Here is a 19,215-nt window from a genome sequence, read left to right as displayed (position 1 = left end):
TGTACGTATTAATTATGCCAGGATTGCATTAGAGGCTACATATTTGGGGATTCGTATTAATGCATGTTTGGAAAATATGGTAATATCTAATTGGGAATCTTTGCTATCCAAAATAAGGAAGGATTTGGATAGGATAGAAGGCCTGCATTTATCCTTAGTAGCTAGATGTAATGTGTTAAAAAAGGATGTTCTGCCCAAAGTGTTGTATTATTTTAGATGTGTCCCCCTGGAACTTACTCGGAGGCCACTGCAGAAACTACAATCTACTTGCAGTAGCTTCCTGTGGGCACAAGGTAAGCCCCGCTGTGCAATGAGGTACATGACTTTACCACGACTTCGAGGGGGCTGGGCTGTTCCTAATTTATTGTTTTACTATTGGGTGTGTTTATTACAACAAATGGGTATATTGCTGATTGGTGAAGGAGAGGGAAAGGTATTAGAGTCCCCGAATATTTATAAGATCTTGTTGGGCTCAAAAACAAAGAGGAATGTTTTTCAAAATTTAGAGCCCAGTTACTACAAAAAAACTCAATTGAAGGTGCCTTAAGCTGCCCATAAAGCATGGTTACAGATTCATAATATGTTGAAGATTGGTAAACTCAAATTTTTACACACCCACCTCCTCCCTAGCACTACCTCCCTTAACCTTTTCTGACGTTGTCATGGCAGATGGTGGAGAAAGGGTCTTATGATATTGGGGGATTTGATTAATAATGGTGTTATCAAGGCCTACTCCTCGTTGGTGTCCGAATATCATCTCCCTCAAGCTGATTTTTTAAAAATATTTACCAATACAGGACTACTTAACAAGAAGAGTATTGGCTAGGAAAAGTAATTTGCTGGAGATATTGAGAAAGCACAGTAGCATTGGTAATTTATATCAAAGCCTTATTGAACTACAAAGGGATGATCTCGAAGTACAGAATCTTAAATGGAATAATAAACTGAAACAGGAAGGGGATATCCTACAGGAATCAATTGCGATGGCTGATAAACTTTGGTATCCTCCAGCCTTGAATCACAATATTACAAAACGGTATTCAATTTGTACTATACGCCCGCCAAAATAGCACGTGGGGGAGGGGGGGGGGGCTAAATGAGGGCAGATGCACGCGATGTGGGATAGAGCAAGCTGACAGTATTCACATGTTTTATGTATAACCTGAGTTGAAGCAATTGATACATAAAATGGAAGTCTTTTTGACAGAGGTGACAGGGGTACAGATCGTGATTACCCTGAAGGGGATGATGTTGGGAGTACTGGATGATTCATTGGTGGAACAGGGAATACATCAATTTAAATATCTTATTTTTATCGCTGTAGCAGTAGCAGGATTAAGTATTGCGTCATTATGGAGGGAGAAAGAGCCACCATCTTTTGAAATGTGGAGGGGCAGACTTTATGCTAGGTATAATTTAGAACATAGTCTGTATGCCCTAAAGGGGCTTCATAAGCGCAGGTTAGGCACAAAGATATGGGGGATGCTCACAGAATATTTAAAATAATCATGACTTAGCCTAACTTCTGTGTTTTGTATGTCTAGGTTTTAAGATTTGGTGGATTCTAAGGTTTGGCGACCCGATATGAGTATTATATTGGTTTCCCCTCTTGATTGAATTTGATTTGCTGTTAGGCAGATTGGATATGTAACGACCTTCTTGCTTTCTTGTATATTGTATAATGTAGTGTAATGATATGCATATTGTGATCCCTCCTGATTTGCTTTGTGTGTGTAAACAAAGCTTATGTAAATGTTTATTGACTGTTTTTGGCTTACCAAAATAAAAAAAATTGAAAAACTAAAACAATGGAGTCACTTTTATAGAGGACAAATGCATATTTTCGGTAAATGAAGTTTCGTATCTAGGCCGTATGTTATCAAGTGAAGGAGTCAAACCCAAGCCTAGTATTGTAGAAGGGATTATCAAAGCACCTCATCTTCCAAATACAAATGATGTCCTTTCATTGGGTAATGTTAGTTTTGTCTAGACTCATCGAAAACTTTTCAAGTCTCAGATTGTTACAAAAAAAAGTAAAAAAATCAATTAAAAAAAGGAGAGTTTGTATGGACTTCTACATGCCAGTATAACTGTGAACTTATAAGTAATGTATTATAAAGCACCTGCATTACAAGCTTATCTTGAAGGTCGTGAGACAATAGTTGCTAGTGCCTATGGTAAGGATGCAGTGCTATCACAAGTAGAGGGTGTAAAAGAATTTACAGTTGGCTTTGCATCTAGAAGAATGATAAATGCAGAAACAAGAAACTCAGTGATAGAAAAATTAATGTTAGCCTGTGTGTGGGGTATAAAAAAATTAAAATCTTTCTTGTGGGGAAGAAAATTTTGCTTAAGATAAAGGAAACTACTGTAAGACTAGCAAGGTTAGCAACAAAACTGTGGAATTTCAATTCACCGTAATTCATATTGATGGAGGGAAAAAAGGTGAAATGAGATTTTGGCAATGATGCCAGTTGTTGAGGAGTCAGATGAAAAGGATGTGATGGATGAAGTTGAGGAATGCATTACAGCTAGTGTTTCAGACTGCGCTATTTGTAATGACACGGACACATGGCAAAGTGCACTCAAAAGAGACAGAATTTTGAGTGAAGTTATGAAAATCGTGACAACTGGTTGGCCAAAAGAAAATTGTTAGATTGTTCTCTACAGCCATATTGCAAGACAGCAGATGAATGGTCTATAGAGAATAATTTATTAACTAGGGAAGACAAATTAATTCCTCCGGACTGTTTCAGACGAAGAATTTTAGAAACCGCACATGCAGGACATTTGGGTGTGACAACTGTAGGAGAGTAGGGTCTGCAGTCCTATGATCACCCGGACTTTTTGCTTTTGTTTCACTGGTTTACGACTTTCTCGGGCTGTGGGCCTGCCAATCAGACCCACAGCCTAGCTGTTCTCTCGCTAAATTGACATGTGTACCTTAGGTGCACTACCCAATTGGAACTGGGCCACCTTGTCAGACCCTGTAACTCAGGGCATCGGTGTACCCAGGGCCTACCAGGGGCTGAAGCATGTATTATGCCACCCCTGGATGGCCATCTAAATCTGACAACTGGCTGCGCGACAGCTGGGGCAACGTGGCGTACTCGCCCGTTGCTTTAGGTATAGTATCCCTATATCTAACCCTAAAATGGACACCCGAGTTCCTATCAGTCACTCCTATGGCAGGCCTTGACAATCCTGAAGGCAGAGTGCGTGGAATCGCGTGAATTGGGCTCTGGCACGAGCCGAGCCCGGTTGCAGCTTGCGGAACCAAGACCCAATAGCTGTTCCATGATAACGCGTGCCATATTAGTAACTTCGGTATCGCGTTATCAAGACATGTCGAGTAAGGTGTCATACGAATCAGGATGCTGACCCCTCACCAATGCTGGCGACGAGGTTAGCATTCCGCCCTTCTAGAGGGACACGACATGTACGTAACTGTGAACCCCGGTTAAAGTTAACTGAAGCCTCAGCTCCACAAAATGGACGCTGCCACCACAGACACGAGTCTGACCTCCTGCTGCTGGGAGTCCTTCCAGCGAGGAGAGCTTGGACAAAGGGTTTCCTGTCCGGGGCGGTGCTCGCACCATCCCAGACAGGGTTTTGTGTATTCTGGGTAGGCAGGGCTTTACAAGAAGGTGACTGCGGAGTGGCACCCCGGTGCTCACTACGCATCTGCCGGCTAGAACCAGTTCCAGGGGCGCCCAGCCCCTGACCTGGGGAAAGTCCGGCAGGGGAGAGGGGTGTAACTACCCCCCTTCCTGGTCCCACCCCTAGGGCAGGACCTAGTCATGTACCCACCCCTTTCTTTAGGATAAAGGCAGGAGCGGGGACCCTTCCAAATTAGATCATCTTTGAATCAAGAACTCCTTTCTACGAAAGGACATTCAAGACTCTTCTCAAGATTTCTCCCTTGTGGCTAAGGAGTAGTCACCCTGCATCCGCAGGCACCATCTAAGAACTCTGCGGTTTGCTGCAAGTCCTTCCTCAGGAATCCGACTGCCCAGCTCGACGAGAACCGGCTTCCCTGGCACCTCTGACCTCTACCCACATCGTCAGCTCAGCTGAGATCCGTGGGTGCGACGAGACCTCGAGGGACCGGCCATCATCAAAACCTGCACGATTTCTTAACCAGCACGACCGCCGAGGGATCCTCTGGTGAGTGCTCTGGGGTCCGAGAAGCCCCGACCCTGAGCAGCTCCAGCACCGAAGTGCAGCCTCCCAGCATCTCCACGATCTGCGTGGGGCCCTTCTGCTTTTGCCGCTCAGCACGTTGTCTGGGGTATACACCTGTTACAACGCATTTGTTACAACGCACTACCATTACAACGCGACTTTTACAACGCATACCATTACAACGCATACCATTACAACGCATTGCGCTGGGGGGCGCTCTAGGATAGGGAATAAGTATAATTTACTATCCAACACCTTCCCTAGGGTCCACGGGGACTGGAGTTAGAATAGTAAATTATACTTACCACTATCCAGCACCTCAAAGCGCTATGCGTTGTAATGGTATGCGTTGTAATGGTCGCGTTGTAATAGTAGGTAGTTGTAACGGTATGCGTTGTAACATGGTACATCCGTTGTCTGGTTACTAGCCGCTGGCTTGTGACCTTCTTGACAACATCCGACAACCAACGCTGCTGGTCTGGTTGCTCCAGACCGGCCTTTGCTCCCTTCTGCGAGAGGAGCACCCCGGACCCTCCTGGTCCACTCAAGACGCCATTTTAGGCCCACCACGTGGCCCTGAAATTTGCCAAGGCTTGTTGCCCCAATCCTGGGCCCAGCGACGCCGACAGCATCAACCTTCGTGGGACAGCTCGCACCTCCATCCTGGTCGACGACAAAGCCTCCTGGTCCGTGAGACTGCAGAGCCTAGCGTCGCCCACTCACCTAGTCGAGGTGACGATCATCCGGTGCCCTCCTGGTACCCTCTGACTACTGGCTAGTAGTACGAACTTGGTCCCCTCTGCTTTCAGGTGTCATCCATCTCTGATCCAGGCTTGGATCTCTACCAACTATCTCCACTGGTCGCCGGCCAGCAACTCCTTCCTTCCGGCTCCTGGCTCGTCAGCGAAGACTCCCGACGTCTGTAAAGACTTGTGCAGCCGCAGCCCTTGGGGCTAGGTAACTTCGGCATTTCGGTGCCCGCATAGCCTCCTTATTTAAGGGTCCCGAGTCCCTCGCTTCCGACTTGCCTTATCGGGTCCGCCCGAGACCACTAAACTTTCCGTGCCCTCGGGCACTTGTATTGATTGTGCACTTGAAGTATTTTCCTAAGAGTTTCGTTGTGTGCTTAGTACCCTGTCCTCATAAAGAGTACAGGGCTGTTGTGATTCTAATAAATACTGTTTATTTTCATAACACTTGTGTGGTGTCCTTTCACTTGGTGTTCAAGGGGTATGTGATGGTATAACAGCTGGCTTAACACGCCCTCTAGAGTTTAGCCCGAAGACTGCTCGTATCCACGCTACTAGGATAGCTGGTCTAAGGTTGACTTACAACCAATCACCATAAGGGTCGTTTGGACCGTTGCATAGTGATCACTAGAATAGTGAGCACTGCATATCGGGCCAACTTCTCACAACAACCACCAAATGCTGAATAAGGTATGATTTTTGACGGCCGGGATTAGATCATGAAGTAGAGTCACTTGTAAAAAAAATGTGTACAATGTTTTTACGGTGATTTGTTTTAAAAACTGTTTGGAAATGTCTACAACTTCCACAGCAACAGTGAATTTTGTTTTATTACTTAGCATTAATTTGGGTCATTTAGTAGACAAAAATTAGGTGAGTGTATAAGAAGGAGGAGAATATAATTTTTAGGGATGAGGAAATGATTATAACTGATTGCTTTGTATTATAGCCCCTACTGTAGAACGAAATTTCGGTGCCGAGCCCGAGGGTGGAGCTTCAGACTCTCATTGCCAGTGCGCGCCATGGCTTTTAGTCAGTGATGGACACTAAGCAGTTTATTCCTGACAGTAGATTTTGGGGCTTTGGATCAAGGGCAATTGCACTCACAGTCCTACGTTTTTGGATAGACTCAAGGATGACTAGATTTTGTTTGGTCGTCGACTCGGATTCAGAATCTTGGATGGAGAAAGATTCTTCTTGGGCTGCTGCCGATTCCTCCTCCTGTAGAGCAAAGATGGGCTCTGCTTGTCTGTGTAGCATTGCTTGGCGATGCGCATGTCGGTCCCGAAGGGTCTTTTTTACACCTGTATGACCTACATGTCTACCCAATGGTCGGGCGAGAGGCATAGATTGCAAACCAAATCTTGGTCTGAGTGAGGGTATTTGGAATGGCAATTCGGACAGAAATGGAATGGAATGCGTTCCATCAGGAGCTCATCTTAAGATAAGATCTGTCAAATTTGAATGGGTTGTGGCACGTAGGCCGTTGAGTGGTACTGAAAAACCTGGCGCACATATTGTCATTTTGCTCGGAACTCAAGAGTAACTATGCCGTTGAGTTAGGGGATCTACTGGTGAACCGAAGGGAGCCCAAAAGGACCTCTAACTGGAGCACGAGAGAGTACATCTGAACCAGTCTGCGTTAAGAAACAATCTACCAATGAAGTCGATGTTCATGCGCAGTATCACCTAAAGGAGGAGTCCCACAGCCTAGTGACTCGAAAAACGTCTTCGAACAAAAAACAACTTGCAATCATCCGAGCCCAACACTAGATAGCGGACTTGTGCAAAGCTTGTGTATCTACACCAACACATGCCTCGAACTCAAGAGTTTATCACTTCTGCATGAAGTTCACCTGACCACCAACATTATAACAAGCAACGTGTTGCGTCTATATGGCATTGCAGACATATGAGCTCCACAATTATTTGGGGTCTGTAAAGGGGCTTTTTGACAAGGAGTGCCACATCAAAAACTTAGGAAGTGTTCTTTACACTTTTACTAAAGACATGGAATCTGTAAGCTTCCTGTTAATCCTCCAGGGCCATTATTACTGCTTAACTTTGAAAATAAGATCTATTTACGTTGCTAAATCTTGAGAACAAGATCTCACCTAAATTGATTACTAACAGATTACTTGCCATAATGCCGTAATTGGTTCTGCCTAATCTAGACAGCCTCACGCCTGGCAGATCCATCACCAATAATTTGCATAGGTTGATGGTGGTAAAGCACCAGGTTTTGATGCAACTCTGTATGACAGTATCTGTTTTGGAGGCAGAAAAGGCATTTGATTCCATTGAATGCTCATTCCTCTGTCGAATGTGAGGCGTATGGGCACTGGTGAAAATTTGCTGTCACGAATCTCGCTCTTATAAATAGCACTATTGGTCCAGTTCAAACAAATGATATTGTCTAGATGCAATTAAACACAAAAGAGGGACCACTCTTTTTTCCCCTTTGAAATAACCTTTAATTTGTCTTATATGCTAAAAAAAACCACTAAGACAACAGTATTTTCTTCTCATCATATGAGGGAGCCGTGAACACAATGTGAAAACACTCATAGATGATAATGTGTCGCCTGGAAAATACTCAGGATTGTATATAAACTGGTCGTAATATGAAATATCGCCACAGACATAAGCTGTAACTGAGGTGGGATCTAAACTTTGTTTTCGATTGTGATGTGGTTATTATTTAGGTATGACTATTAGTAGGGACCCTCAGATTTCTTTAGCCACATACGTAGTAGGGGTTGAACAATTTAATAGATAGAATAAAATGTTCCTTCTCATTGTCTGGTAGGATCTTATTATTTAAAATGGGTTTTCTCCAGTTTCTTTACCTATTTTTATATATGTATTCATATCCTACTCCCTAAGACCTTCTTCAGCAACTCGCAATCTTTGTTAACAAAATTTATCTGAGCTAGTGTGCAAGCCCGTTGTGAATGGAATAAGTGATCCGGTCTGTATGATAATAGACTTTAAACAGTATTATCTTTCTGCACAGGCTCACTGCTCCTCGTATTCACATGCACCGAGTTAAGAGTCACTCATGGCTACACTAAGTTATAGTTTGCCTACTTACCATCTGTAGAGTCCAGTGGTGTAATGGAGTCCAAGGTAATATATTCTGGCTGTTGCCAAATGGATAGGTTACCTGTTGGGGGATAGCTAGTTCCTACTATCCTGTCTTATCTTTGAAAGACAGAGCTCTACTGCATTTAACCTCTAAACATCTTTTCGTATACACATTAGTTTTATCTGAGCTAAGAGAACCTTAAGTTACCTTTAATAAAGTGTTTTTCAGTGACTTTTTACGTAACCAACTCAATCCCATTGAAAGCCGTTGGGCAGGGCCTTAGATGATCAAGATGAATCATAGATGCAGGCCATTTTCAACAAACTCTTGGTGCGCCAGCCCCTATCTCAACACAACCACTTGTGCAATTTGTTCCTGTTTTGCCTTTTATCCTTCCCAATAAGTATAGTGTAGAAGGAGAAGGACAAGCTTCATTCTCAATGAGAAATCCTACAGGTATATGCAGATTTCTTAAACCAATGTGGGTTACCCACAAAAGGCTGGTTTTCCCCAGACTGATCTACCAATGCAAAAACTTTGCTGCAGTAGCTTGCGGCCTAATTACAGCATCCTTGATCAAACTTCTGGCCGGATAGGAGAGCAAATTCTGATAGCATACGGTAAAAGGTCTACTATCAACAGGCTTTTTCTGTATTGTACTGCTTCTTTTCAGCGTTTTCCGTCTTTGGAGGATCCACTTAAAGAATTGTAATCCTTGATTTACCCAGAGCTATTACCACTTCATGCTGCTACTGTTATTTCCATTTGACTTCTAACGTGTGCACCTACTTTCAGATGGCCTACAATTATATGCTACAGAACAGTCATGTATTAAGCATTTTGAGACATCTTGTACTGTGTATCCAGAAGCACCACAAATTAAAAATAATTTTCATAAGCTTTAGGCTAGCCCCTTCAAAGGGCTATGGCCTACTTTTAACCAATCTTGCACATATATACAGCCGATACCTTTTAAATTAAATCTACCCCTAGAAGAAAGCCCTTGAGGTACACTGTGTACTTGTTATGCACACTGTTGATACAGAAACTATACATTATAGTAAACTGAGCTGGCATGAAACACACTTGGTACTTGCGTGAGTGACAGACGTCTGCCAATGCCACATATAAGGTGTCAGTGGGCATATTTGTCCCGATTTTTGTTGTTTATGGTGTCAGGGTGAGAACAGCTATCCACACACTTGCTGGGGCTCACTTTCCAATGTCAGGTGGTAATCCATTCTGCACTAAACATAGCACACACTGAATGAGCTGTGCAGATTTCATTTGACAAAATACTTTAATTTGTGGTGCTTTGGCGAAATTCACAGAAAATCAAATACACTGAAATATGAGATCTATGGTTATCTTGTATATGAAAATGAAAAGACTTACCAATTCTAGTTTCATAATGTGTACGCAATCTCTGAGGATGTGCGTAGGGGCCCCTAATAACTTTGTAAAAGCTATTAACGTGTTTGCCTTAAATGGTGGCCCAGCAACCTAAAAAACATAATATTGTTACTTTTGCAAAGGAAGCTTTAATGCTACTTTACATTCAAAATATAAGTACACTACACCATTACATACCCTTGTTTCAAAGAATTTCTCCAAAACTTGCAGCTCCTCCGGCTTCCACTGCCCTGCATTTTCAGGTGTAACTTTTAGCTGCAACGTCTGATTCGTGTTAGGGTTAAGAGCAACTCTGCATTTCAGCACATCAGTCTTGAACATTATAACACCCGGTTCATTGGAATTGATCAGCTGTAACTATGAAGATAAAGAATGTTTGTTGGCAATAGTTGATGAAATAAAACTTATGACAACAGAAATTAGAAAACTTAGAAGGTGGACTTGTTTAATGTGACTCTTAAGATGCCTGTAATGGAGATGCCCTCGTCCAGGGCAGTACCTTTTGTATTTTTTGCTTTTGCTGACAGCTGTGGGATTTGTCTGCTTCTTCGTTTGACATACTGAATAAGTTACTTACCTTCGGTAACGCCTGATCTGGTAGAGAGACTATATAGCCGCAGAATTATCCCCAGACGTCAAACTGGATTCGGAAATATTTTGCGAGCCGTAAACGGCGTGCAAGTAGATGGCGCCGTTCAGCTCTGCGTTGCATCATTTGCATTTGAAATGACATGCACCTACCTATATAGGGGCCACCCTAGCCCATTGAAGTCAATTTCTTTTTGTGACTTTCCATTCCAGAGCGCAGATTCACAAGGAACTCTTACCACTGGAATGGAAAACAAAGGCCCTGCGCGGGAAACAGCTCTGTCCCTAGAATTCCATTCGCAGAGCGGTTAGGTAAGTAATACGTGACTAGATAAGAGTCTCTACCAGATAAGGCATTACCGAAGATAAGTAACTTGTTCATCTGATAGAGAATTCTAGCTGCAGATTCCTTACCTTAGAGTAGATTTTTTTTCTTCTTTTTAAAACATTTTTTTAGGAGTTTGTTTATACCACAAACTCGACCCGAAGATATCTGGCATCAGGGCGCTTTACATGAGCACCAGTTTCGTTACAGATGGACACATTAATTTTTTTGTAAGGCAGCAGGGAGATTAAGTGATTTGCCCAGAATCACAGGATGTTGAGCGTCCCTGCTGAGATTCGAACCTAGTTCCCCAGCTTTTAGGTCGACCGCTCTAGCCAAAAGGCTACATCCTTTCCCCAAGCATCCAAGCAATACCTCTCGGAGATGAGTCTTCAAACTGATTTACACTAGAAAGTCCTGCAGGACTGAACAAGCAAAGTGCCCGTCCTAACAGACCTGACTACCCAGGCAGTAGTGCTTCATGAATGTTTGCAGAGAAGCTCATGTTGCTGCCAGGTAGAAATGTAGGCCCAAAGCTAAGCCTGCAAACACAATGGTCACAGCCTTAGCTCTGGTGAAATGAGCACACAGACACTCATGGGGTTGCTTCTGGGCAAGAGAGTAGCAGATCTTAATGCACAGCATGATCCATTGGGAGATTGTCTGTTTCTGCACAACCTTTCCTTTCTGTGCTCCGATATACCCCACAAAGAGTTGTTTGTCCACCCGGAAAACTTTAGTGGGACAACAAATGTCTTTTTGAATCCAGTCGGTGAAGTTGCTCCTCTTCTGTAGATGGATGTGGCATAGCGTAAAAAGTAGGCAGGGTGATGGACTGTCCAACATGAAGAAAGAAAGCTCTAGTGCGAATAACCAGCTATTCTGGATAATGTTCAGGTATGGCGGCTTGGATGATAAAGCCTGAAGCTCACTGACCATAGGGGCAGATGTTATAACCACCAGAAAGGCTGTCTTGATGGTAAGGAGCCTGAGAAGACAGTTGTGCAAGGGTTCAAAGGGAGGGTACATCAGAAACGTTAGGACTAGATTAAGGTCCCACTGAGGCATGATGAAGGGTGAAGGAGGAAACGTGTTGCAAACCTTTCAAGAACCTATGTGCAATATGGGATTTGAAGAGGGAATTTGATTAGACAACCACAGGAAAGCTGATGTTAGAAAGATAGCCCTTTAAAGTGCAAAGAGCAGAATACTGCTGGGCAACGGAAAGGATAAAAAGAAGGACCTGAGAAAGGGAAGCAGCTAAAGGGTCAACCTGTTTTTTCCACACACCATGCCACAAACTTTCCCCAATGGCAGGCGTACACAGTCTTGGTAGAGGGATGCCAGGCTGACAAGATATTGCAGAATAAGGGTGGAAGGTTGAAAGCGGTCAACTGTTGCCGCTCAATCTCTATGCATTAAGGCGAAGCGTTGACCGGTTTGGTTGGTGAACCCTCCCCTGCTGCTGCAACAGGAGACACTTCCTAAAGGGCAACCTGATCAGCGTACCAATGGCAATGCTTAACAGCTTGGGATACCAAACCCTCCGAGCCTAGTCCAGAGCCACAGGTTTGACTTGGCCTGGTAGTCCCTGATTTTCTTGAGAACTCTGAGCAGGTGTGGTATGGGCAGAATTCGTCAGGAGGCCCGAGCTCCACGCAAGACACAAAGCATATCCGAGCAAAAGCCACCTTGGAAACTCTTTTTTGCCCTAAGAAGGATGGGTATGCCCAGGCGTGGGTCCCTTCCCCGCTGTGCCACTGGATTCAACCAAGCGTGACTGATGAGGGGTGATACCCCGAAACTGGTCCCAGAATGCTCGTTTCCGGTGCAGGGAGGACCTGTCTAGGAGGTTCGGGCTGGACTGTTACCATGAGGGGCAAGGTCAAGAATAATTTGCATATGGCTAGGTCTAAACTGGGGTGGCATGGTGAGCAAAAGAACAATGGATTCAACCCAGATCTCTAGACTGAGGGTGAATGTTTGATTTGTATAGCATTCCGTCCATCATTTGTTTGCACAGCATTGGAAACTTCAGCATGCAAAACTGCTGACATTACACGCTCACTTAGTGGCGAACAGATCTAACCTAGGTTCGCTCCACTGCTGAAAGAGACCTTGCACCACCTCTGGATGGAGATGCCATTCGTGATCAGCTAGGCATCTTTGGCTGCATTTTGTCTGACCAGAGACGCAGGGCTTCTTGACAAAGAGTCCACAGCCCCACAGGACCCTGTTTGTTGCAGTACCACATGGCAAAGGTGTTGTACATGTACACCTGTACCAGCCTTCCCTTGATGGAAGGTAGAAAAACGTTTAATGTGAGCCGAATCGCCTGGAGCTCCAGTAGGTTGATATAGAGTACGGATTCCGCCAGAGACCTCTGATCTCCACCTCTCACAGATGGCAACTACATCCCAGGAGTCACTACTGTCAGCTCTGGTTGAGGAAGGGAGAGGCGTGAGTCGCTGACCCAATCGCAGTTTGTTTTCCACCAATGCAGATCTTTTGCAGTCCCCTCCCAGATCTGGACCATGATGATGCGCCCACTGGAACTTCAGATCCCACTGTGGAGCCCACATATACTAGCAGGCATTTGTTACAAGCAGGATGCACGAGGCTGTGGGTCCTAGAAGTCTCAGAATTAGTCTCACCCAATTCAAGGATAGAGGCTGAAACATTGGTATCATAGTCTGAATAGCCTGGACTCCCCATCCTGAAGGTCAGGACTGAAACTGCACTGTGTCCAGAACAGCTCTGATAAAAGGGAGTGTGAGAGGTAGTCAGGTGTGACTTCAGCACATTTATAGTGAACCCCAGTGAATTATGGTCCGCCTTTGGCTGGAGGTGGGAGATGACAGCCTGGGGCGAGCCCGCCTCAACAGCCAGTCATTGAATTAGGGGAAGACTAGCACCCCTGATATCCGCAGATGAGCTGAGACCACCTTGGTGAACACCCGTTGGGCACAGGTGAGGCAAAAGAGAGCACAGCAAATTGAAAGTGCTCGTGGCCCACCATGAACCTCATTAATGTGGACGGGATTGTGGAAATGTGTGTCCTGCAAGTCCAATACTCCCATCCTGTCTCCCAGGTCCAGGTCACACAAGACCTGAGCGAGAGTGAGAATTTAGAACTTCTGCTTCTTGAGAAAGAAATTGAGAGGGGGCGTGTCTAGGATAGGACGAAGACCTCCATCCTTCTTAACCACCATGGAACAGAAGGAATAGCAACCATGCCCTTCTTCCTACGTCGGCACCCTCTCTGTGGCTCCCTTAGCAAAGAGAGCAGTCATTTCCTGTCACCTGTCTGCATCCATCAGTAGATCTTAAAGGCCTAACTGGCTCTGGGGGCGGGCATGTTGCTGGGGAGCCAGTAGGGGCCCCTCTGAAATCCGTGGACCTGAAGGCGCCAGCAGGGACGATTCGCCCAAATAGGAGGTGCACGGTCTCAAGTTGGGTGGGGGTTGCACCAGCTCCTGGAAACCCAAGAGTCGCGGCTTAACCACGGAGCCAGGTCTCAAATGACGACATTCCCATGTCTTGTCTCAAGACCACAACAGATGGGGCAAAGTTGAAGACCTCTGACGTCTTATGGGCCATGCCTGCACGACTGATTGTGACGAGTATCTTGGGCTCCGCGACCGATCCCAGGATTTTCCTCTTGACCGGGATTGATATTGTTACAGTGTGGCACGTTGAGTGGCAAGGAGCTTGAGGGACTGCTCCCTCAAGGCCTTGGGGTGCAAGGCGCGGCAAATGGCGCCGGTCTTCACATTGTGGTCGCGCTCCAGGCACCAGAGGCAGACACTATGCAGATCCGTCACAGACATCTGTTGAGGACAGGAGCTGCAGGGTTTGAAGCCGGCATTCCTATTGGACATCCCTGCCACACCAGTAGAAGATCTCTCAAAAAAGAGTGACTAAAGTCAAAGAAAGGTCAGCCAAAAATCGATTGGGGGTAGCTCTCTCTGGATCTGCGCTGATTGGCATGTAAATAAAAGAACTAACATCAGCATGCTGGAATGGCGCCTATATAGGCACCGCACAGATCACCTCCGGCGCCATGTGGAGCCAAATAATGCCAGCTACTGGCATGCAGAGGTACTGCTCACAGAAAAATTCCTGATACAGTCTGACACCTGGGGATAGTTCTATGGTAAGGAATCTGAGGCTAGAAGTCTTTCAGATACAAAGTTATGAAGTTACCAGTATGGAGCAACGCAATCTTCCCGACCATAAATAAACAGCTTTATTTCTGTTGTACTTTATTTTCATCCAATGCACTGTGACTTGATGTGCCCTGGGTCCCTGCTAATCAGTTTACCAGGGCCTGTGTTCTTTCCCAAAACGGTACCTTGTACCCCCAATTGGCACCTCTCTGGCCACATGTCAATGTGACAATGAGACAATGTTCCGAAAATCTCCAATTTAGAAAGCTTCTCAAGACCGCTCAGTTCTAAAACTGTTCCGTCAGCCTTCCTGTGGCATTGTCACAGCACAGAGATACCCCTTCTGGGGTGATTCGGGCACTCTACAAAACCTATAAATGAGTAAAATGTCAGTCACTTGTAAAAGGTACGGTTGCAAGGGAAGGCCTCTAAAAGTTGTAGCACTTACTGTGCCACCCTTAGAGGCCCTGTGTGTGTGTGTTGTGGGGGGGGGGGGAGCACACACACACCTCTGACTGATTTGGGGCGGAACAAAGTGAAGAGTACACATGGCACACATCCCTGTGTGCCATGCCTACAACCCACTACCCTGGCATAGGTCAGCCAACCCTCTAGCTGGGTATACTATCTTCGCCCTGTACCCCTACAGTGTCTTCACCAATTCTTATACATTGTAAGTGTAGTAATGCCATTGAGTGTATATGGTGCTGGGAGTTTGTCATTACAAACTCCACAGCATCATAATGGCTTTTCTGAAAACTGGAAAGTTTGGTATCAAACTTCTCAGCAAATTAAACCCACACTGATGCCAGAGTGGGATTTAATGAAAAAAGCACACAGAGGGCATATTAGAGATGCCACCTGAAAAACGAATAGCCTCTGGTGGGTTCCCCAACTGGTACACACCAGCTTGTCACCACAAGACATGTTTCTGGACCCTTGGGGTGGAAGCCTTTGCTCCCTGAGCCCAGAAATAAAGCCTTTCCAGGGTGGAGGTGGTCACACTTCCCCAGGCCAGGAAGGGCCATCTGTAGCAGGGGAGCTGTAAAGGCCTTGCTGTCTTTGCAACACAACCTCCAGCCTCTCCTGCTATCAGAAGCAGGACCACCTTCATGTCTCCCCTCCTTTTGGCGGGAAGACATATGGAAAAAGCACCACCCAGAAGGTGTGCCAACCTTTTCCAAACCCACCCCTCAGGTGGGGGAGGCGGGGTGAAGCCCACTCTTCAGTGCCCCGCAGATGGCAGGCACTCTCCAATCAGGATTCGGGATTGTGCCCACCCCCCCACGTGGGGTGAGCACACCAAGGGTGTAGTCACCCTAAGGTCAGTAGCCCATTGGCTACTGAACTAGAGACCCCTAAAACGCCCCCTAAATGCAGTATTTAGGAGAAGCCTTGAACCAAGAAGACAGATTCCAGCAACCTAAGAAGGTTGACGAAAGAAGGCCCCCAGAAGAGAAGACTGCAGAGAAGAAATAACTTGGCCCCAGCCCTACCAGCTTGTCTGCAGTTTTCAGCGAACCTGCGCCAAAAGACCCCTTGTCCTGCAGTCAAGGACCTCCAGAACACCCGGAAGGACTGACTGCCTTCAACAAAGGCGGATCTCCTGTGAACAGCAGCTCTGTTCAAAAGAAACAGCCAAGAACGACTCCGCGCCTGCTGATGGCAAAGAAACCTGATGCCTGGAACCACCACTGCTCCCAACGCCTATGACCCGAGTCAGAGTGGACCACGAGTCCCAGCGCTCCAGGGTTTGAGTCCACCGTGGGTTGAACGCTCCAGGACTCTACAATGTTGCCTGCAGCCTCTGCACGGAGAATACAAACAAATTGGTCTGAGTTCAGTCTTTGAGTGTATGACATCATTTATTGCCTGACTGTGTACAACAAATGCTTAACACTTCCCTCTGATAAAGCCTTACTGCTCGCCCACACTACAAATAGAGAGCAACGTGCTATCTACTTTTTCCTATGCCTACCTTTAGGGTTCCACTGGACTCTGCACACTATACCTCATTTTGGTGTAGTATATATAGAGCCAGCTTCCTACAGAGTATCAGAAAGGTTTGGCCCTCATGACATTCTATGAGGAACACAAATGGAGAGTCAGTTGTCTTTACTTCCTTCAGTCTCAACTTTGATTTTATATTACACATTGTGAATCTGTGCTCTTTACAATATTTCATTAGATGGTACATTTAACACAAATGATGGCACCCGGGAGCGAAACCCAGAGTATAGTGCCACCTGCATAATGCGTCTGCACAATGTTATGGCAGGGCCAACTTATCCTGTGACATGGTCACTCACCTAACCAATGTGGGTGCTACTTTCAGTGCAGGCACCTCTTGTTCTTGGATGATGAGCATTGCCTCCACTATACTTCTCCTAGAACATGAACTCAATTAATAGCTAAGTTTTATCCATAGCTCTAATCATTATTTATTTACTATGCACAGCACCCAAAATGTTTGTTAAATGGGGCTCTGAACCCGTAACCAGAGACCCATGTTGATTGTGGATTGAGGTGTCACAAGGAAGTGACTTTAAGTACAGACTGTAATGCAGGCATTTAGGTGATGTCAAAAATTGAATTATGATCGCTACCTTCTTGGCTTGGGTCAAAGGCAGTGAACTGATCGAAATATAGGAACGTAAGGAGAATGTGTTTGTAAGTACAGTGATGAGTTGAGGGCTGGTTATGAAATCCAAGATGTTACTGCTCAAGCACACTGAAAATAATCACAGTGCTGTCGGTACACTGGAGTGAGTTTTATGCAATCCAGGCTTGTGACTGTATGATGGTTTTGAACCCGCTTGTTGGATAAAACAAAGGGCTTTAGCATCCAGCTAGCATATTGGTTTATTTAGCACTTTTCCAGACTCTGATTTCTGTGAGTGTGCCTTATTGCAGTCAACACTATCTCACTATTAGTAGGATTTTGCAATTTACGTTCAGAGCCATTTTTTCAGGATTACAAGAGTCACATTAAACAAAGCGCCAACAACTTACAAACCAATTCAAGGGTAGCTTTTGTGAGTCTTGTGGTTATCTGCAGGGGGAAGGTGGCCCAGAAATTAAAGTTGGAGTGCTTCTTAGGATGAGGTCAATACTGGTTGGTTTGTACAAGGTTGGTCTTTTTCAGTGCCCAATCAAATGCATAGTTGAAAACAAGTGTGAACTATGCCCGAAGATGTATAAAGTATGGGTAACCATGGTTTATTCATGAACCTAAAATCAGGTTAGCTTAACAAATGAGCTAAAAACAAATGAATGTAATACTACAAAAAATGTTTCCAAGTGAACCACCGGCTCACGAACTTCCATCCATTAGTTGGTTGATATCTTATAATGGTAAACACAATGGTTAGTAAATTCACATGCTGCACATTATTCCACCATATACTGGTTGGGTCCGGAATTGGTATTTTTAGTCTTTTCTCTCTCTCATTTTTTGTGTTGCAGGTTTATTGACCATTTGATCCCTTGTGTCTCCTTGAATGAACCCAGAAAAACCCTCAGCCATCCTCACCATCTTAACCTTTTTCTTTTCTTTGATTTCCTTGTATGGTTTCATCATTTCATACTTTTCTGATCTCTCCACTTTGTAAATTCACCTCATCTGGGGAAGTATGTGGGTCGCACACAAATCCAGGAAATTGTTTAGGCTTCAAAACTACTGTACCGTTTATTTCATTTTGCAGCTTGAATCTTTTCTCGATTTACCTTGATTTTATAATGGCATTCTTTTCCCTTCGATTATCAGAGAGTGAATTTGCAAACGGTGTTCCAACACCCTCTGTCCCACCTGAGCCTCCTTACTGGCTTGAATGTTGACACGGTAACGTTTTGTGAAGGTGTGCACAGACGACCATGTGGCTGAGGATACGTTAGCCATGAAAACAAGTGTTGCTCCCTTCTTTCTTGTCCACTGTGCCCTTGGACTTTCTACCAATGTCACACCAGCTGCTTCGAGACTTGCCTGAATTGTTTAGGACTATCCATCTCGCAATAGTTCCCTTGGTTGCTGGAAAGCCTTTGCTTGCTTCTGCAAAGGAGATAATAAAACTGATCCTCCTTTCTGACTCGTTTTGTCTTTTAAGTTATACATAATTGTCCTTGTAACATCAATCGTATGGAAAATGCTACTTACCAGTATGCATCTGTTCTTGGCATGTAGAGCTGCAGAGTTACACACTGTGCCTAGATGGCCACCTAGTGTTGGGCCCGGATGTTTGCAGTTTGTTTTGTTGTAGAAAAGTCTTTGGAAGTCATGGGATAGGTGAAGCCTCCTTTGGATGATACTGCGCCTTGGCATCGGCTGCATCCCCAGATTGTTTTTCGCCATTAAGGAAGTGATGGAGCTGTACAAGAAGTAGTGATGTCCATGTGATTTGTATCTAATTAAGATAATACTGGAACAGATACAGGAAGCCGGGGAGGCGGGTGGGCGTATGTAACTCTGCAGCTCTACATGCCAAGAACAGATGCATACTGGTAAGTAGCATTTTCCGTTCGAGGCATATGAGCTGCAGATTACACACTGTGCATAGATTTTTAGCAGTACCCACACCTAGCGGCGACCCCAGTATCCGTTGCAGTAGTTTGAAACTGAGTTTTTAGTACAGCCTGGCCCACAGTGGCTTGTTGTTTAGTTTGCACATCTACACAATAGTGTTTTGTGAATGTGTGCGGTGT

At 45.1% G+C, this 19,215-nt stretch overlaps 1 protein-coding gene across 3 annotated transcripts in view; it reads right to left on the bottom strand.

Moving 5' to 3' along the window:
• Positions 1 to 19,215, bottom strand: part of MED14 (mediator complex subunit 14) — a 1,095,522-nt gene that overhangs the window by 45,862 nt on the left and 1,030,445 nt on the right. For all 3 annotated transcript variants that reach the window (XM_086934128.1, XM_086934129.1, XM_086934130.1), the window contains 2 exons: positions 9,613 to 9,792; positions 9,418 to 9,525 (listed from right to left, as the gene is read on the bottom strand). In XM_086934128.1, the coding sequence (XP_086790254.1) occupies positions 9,418 to 9,525; positions 9,613 to 9,792 (288 nt within the window). The remainder of the gene's footprint in view (positions 1 to 9,417; positions 9,526 to 9,612; positions 9,793 to 19,215) is intronic.

Source organism: Lissotriton vulgaris, chromosome 8 (genome assembly GCF_964263255.1).
Source record: "Lissotriton vulgaris chromosome 8, aLisVul1.2, whole genome shotgun sequence".
Lineage (NCBI taxonomy): Eukaryota > Metazoa > Chordata > Amphibia > Caudata > Salamandridae > Lissotriton > Lissotriton vulgaris.
This window is presented reverse-complemented; position numbering and strand designations above follow the sequence as displayed.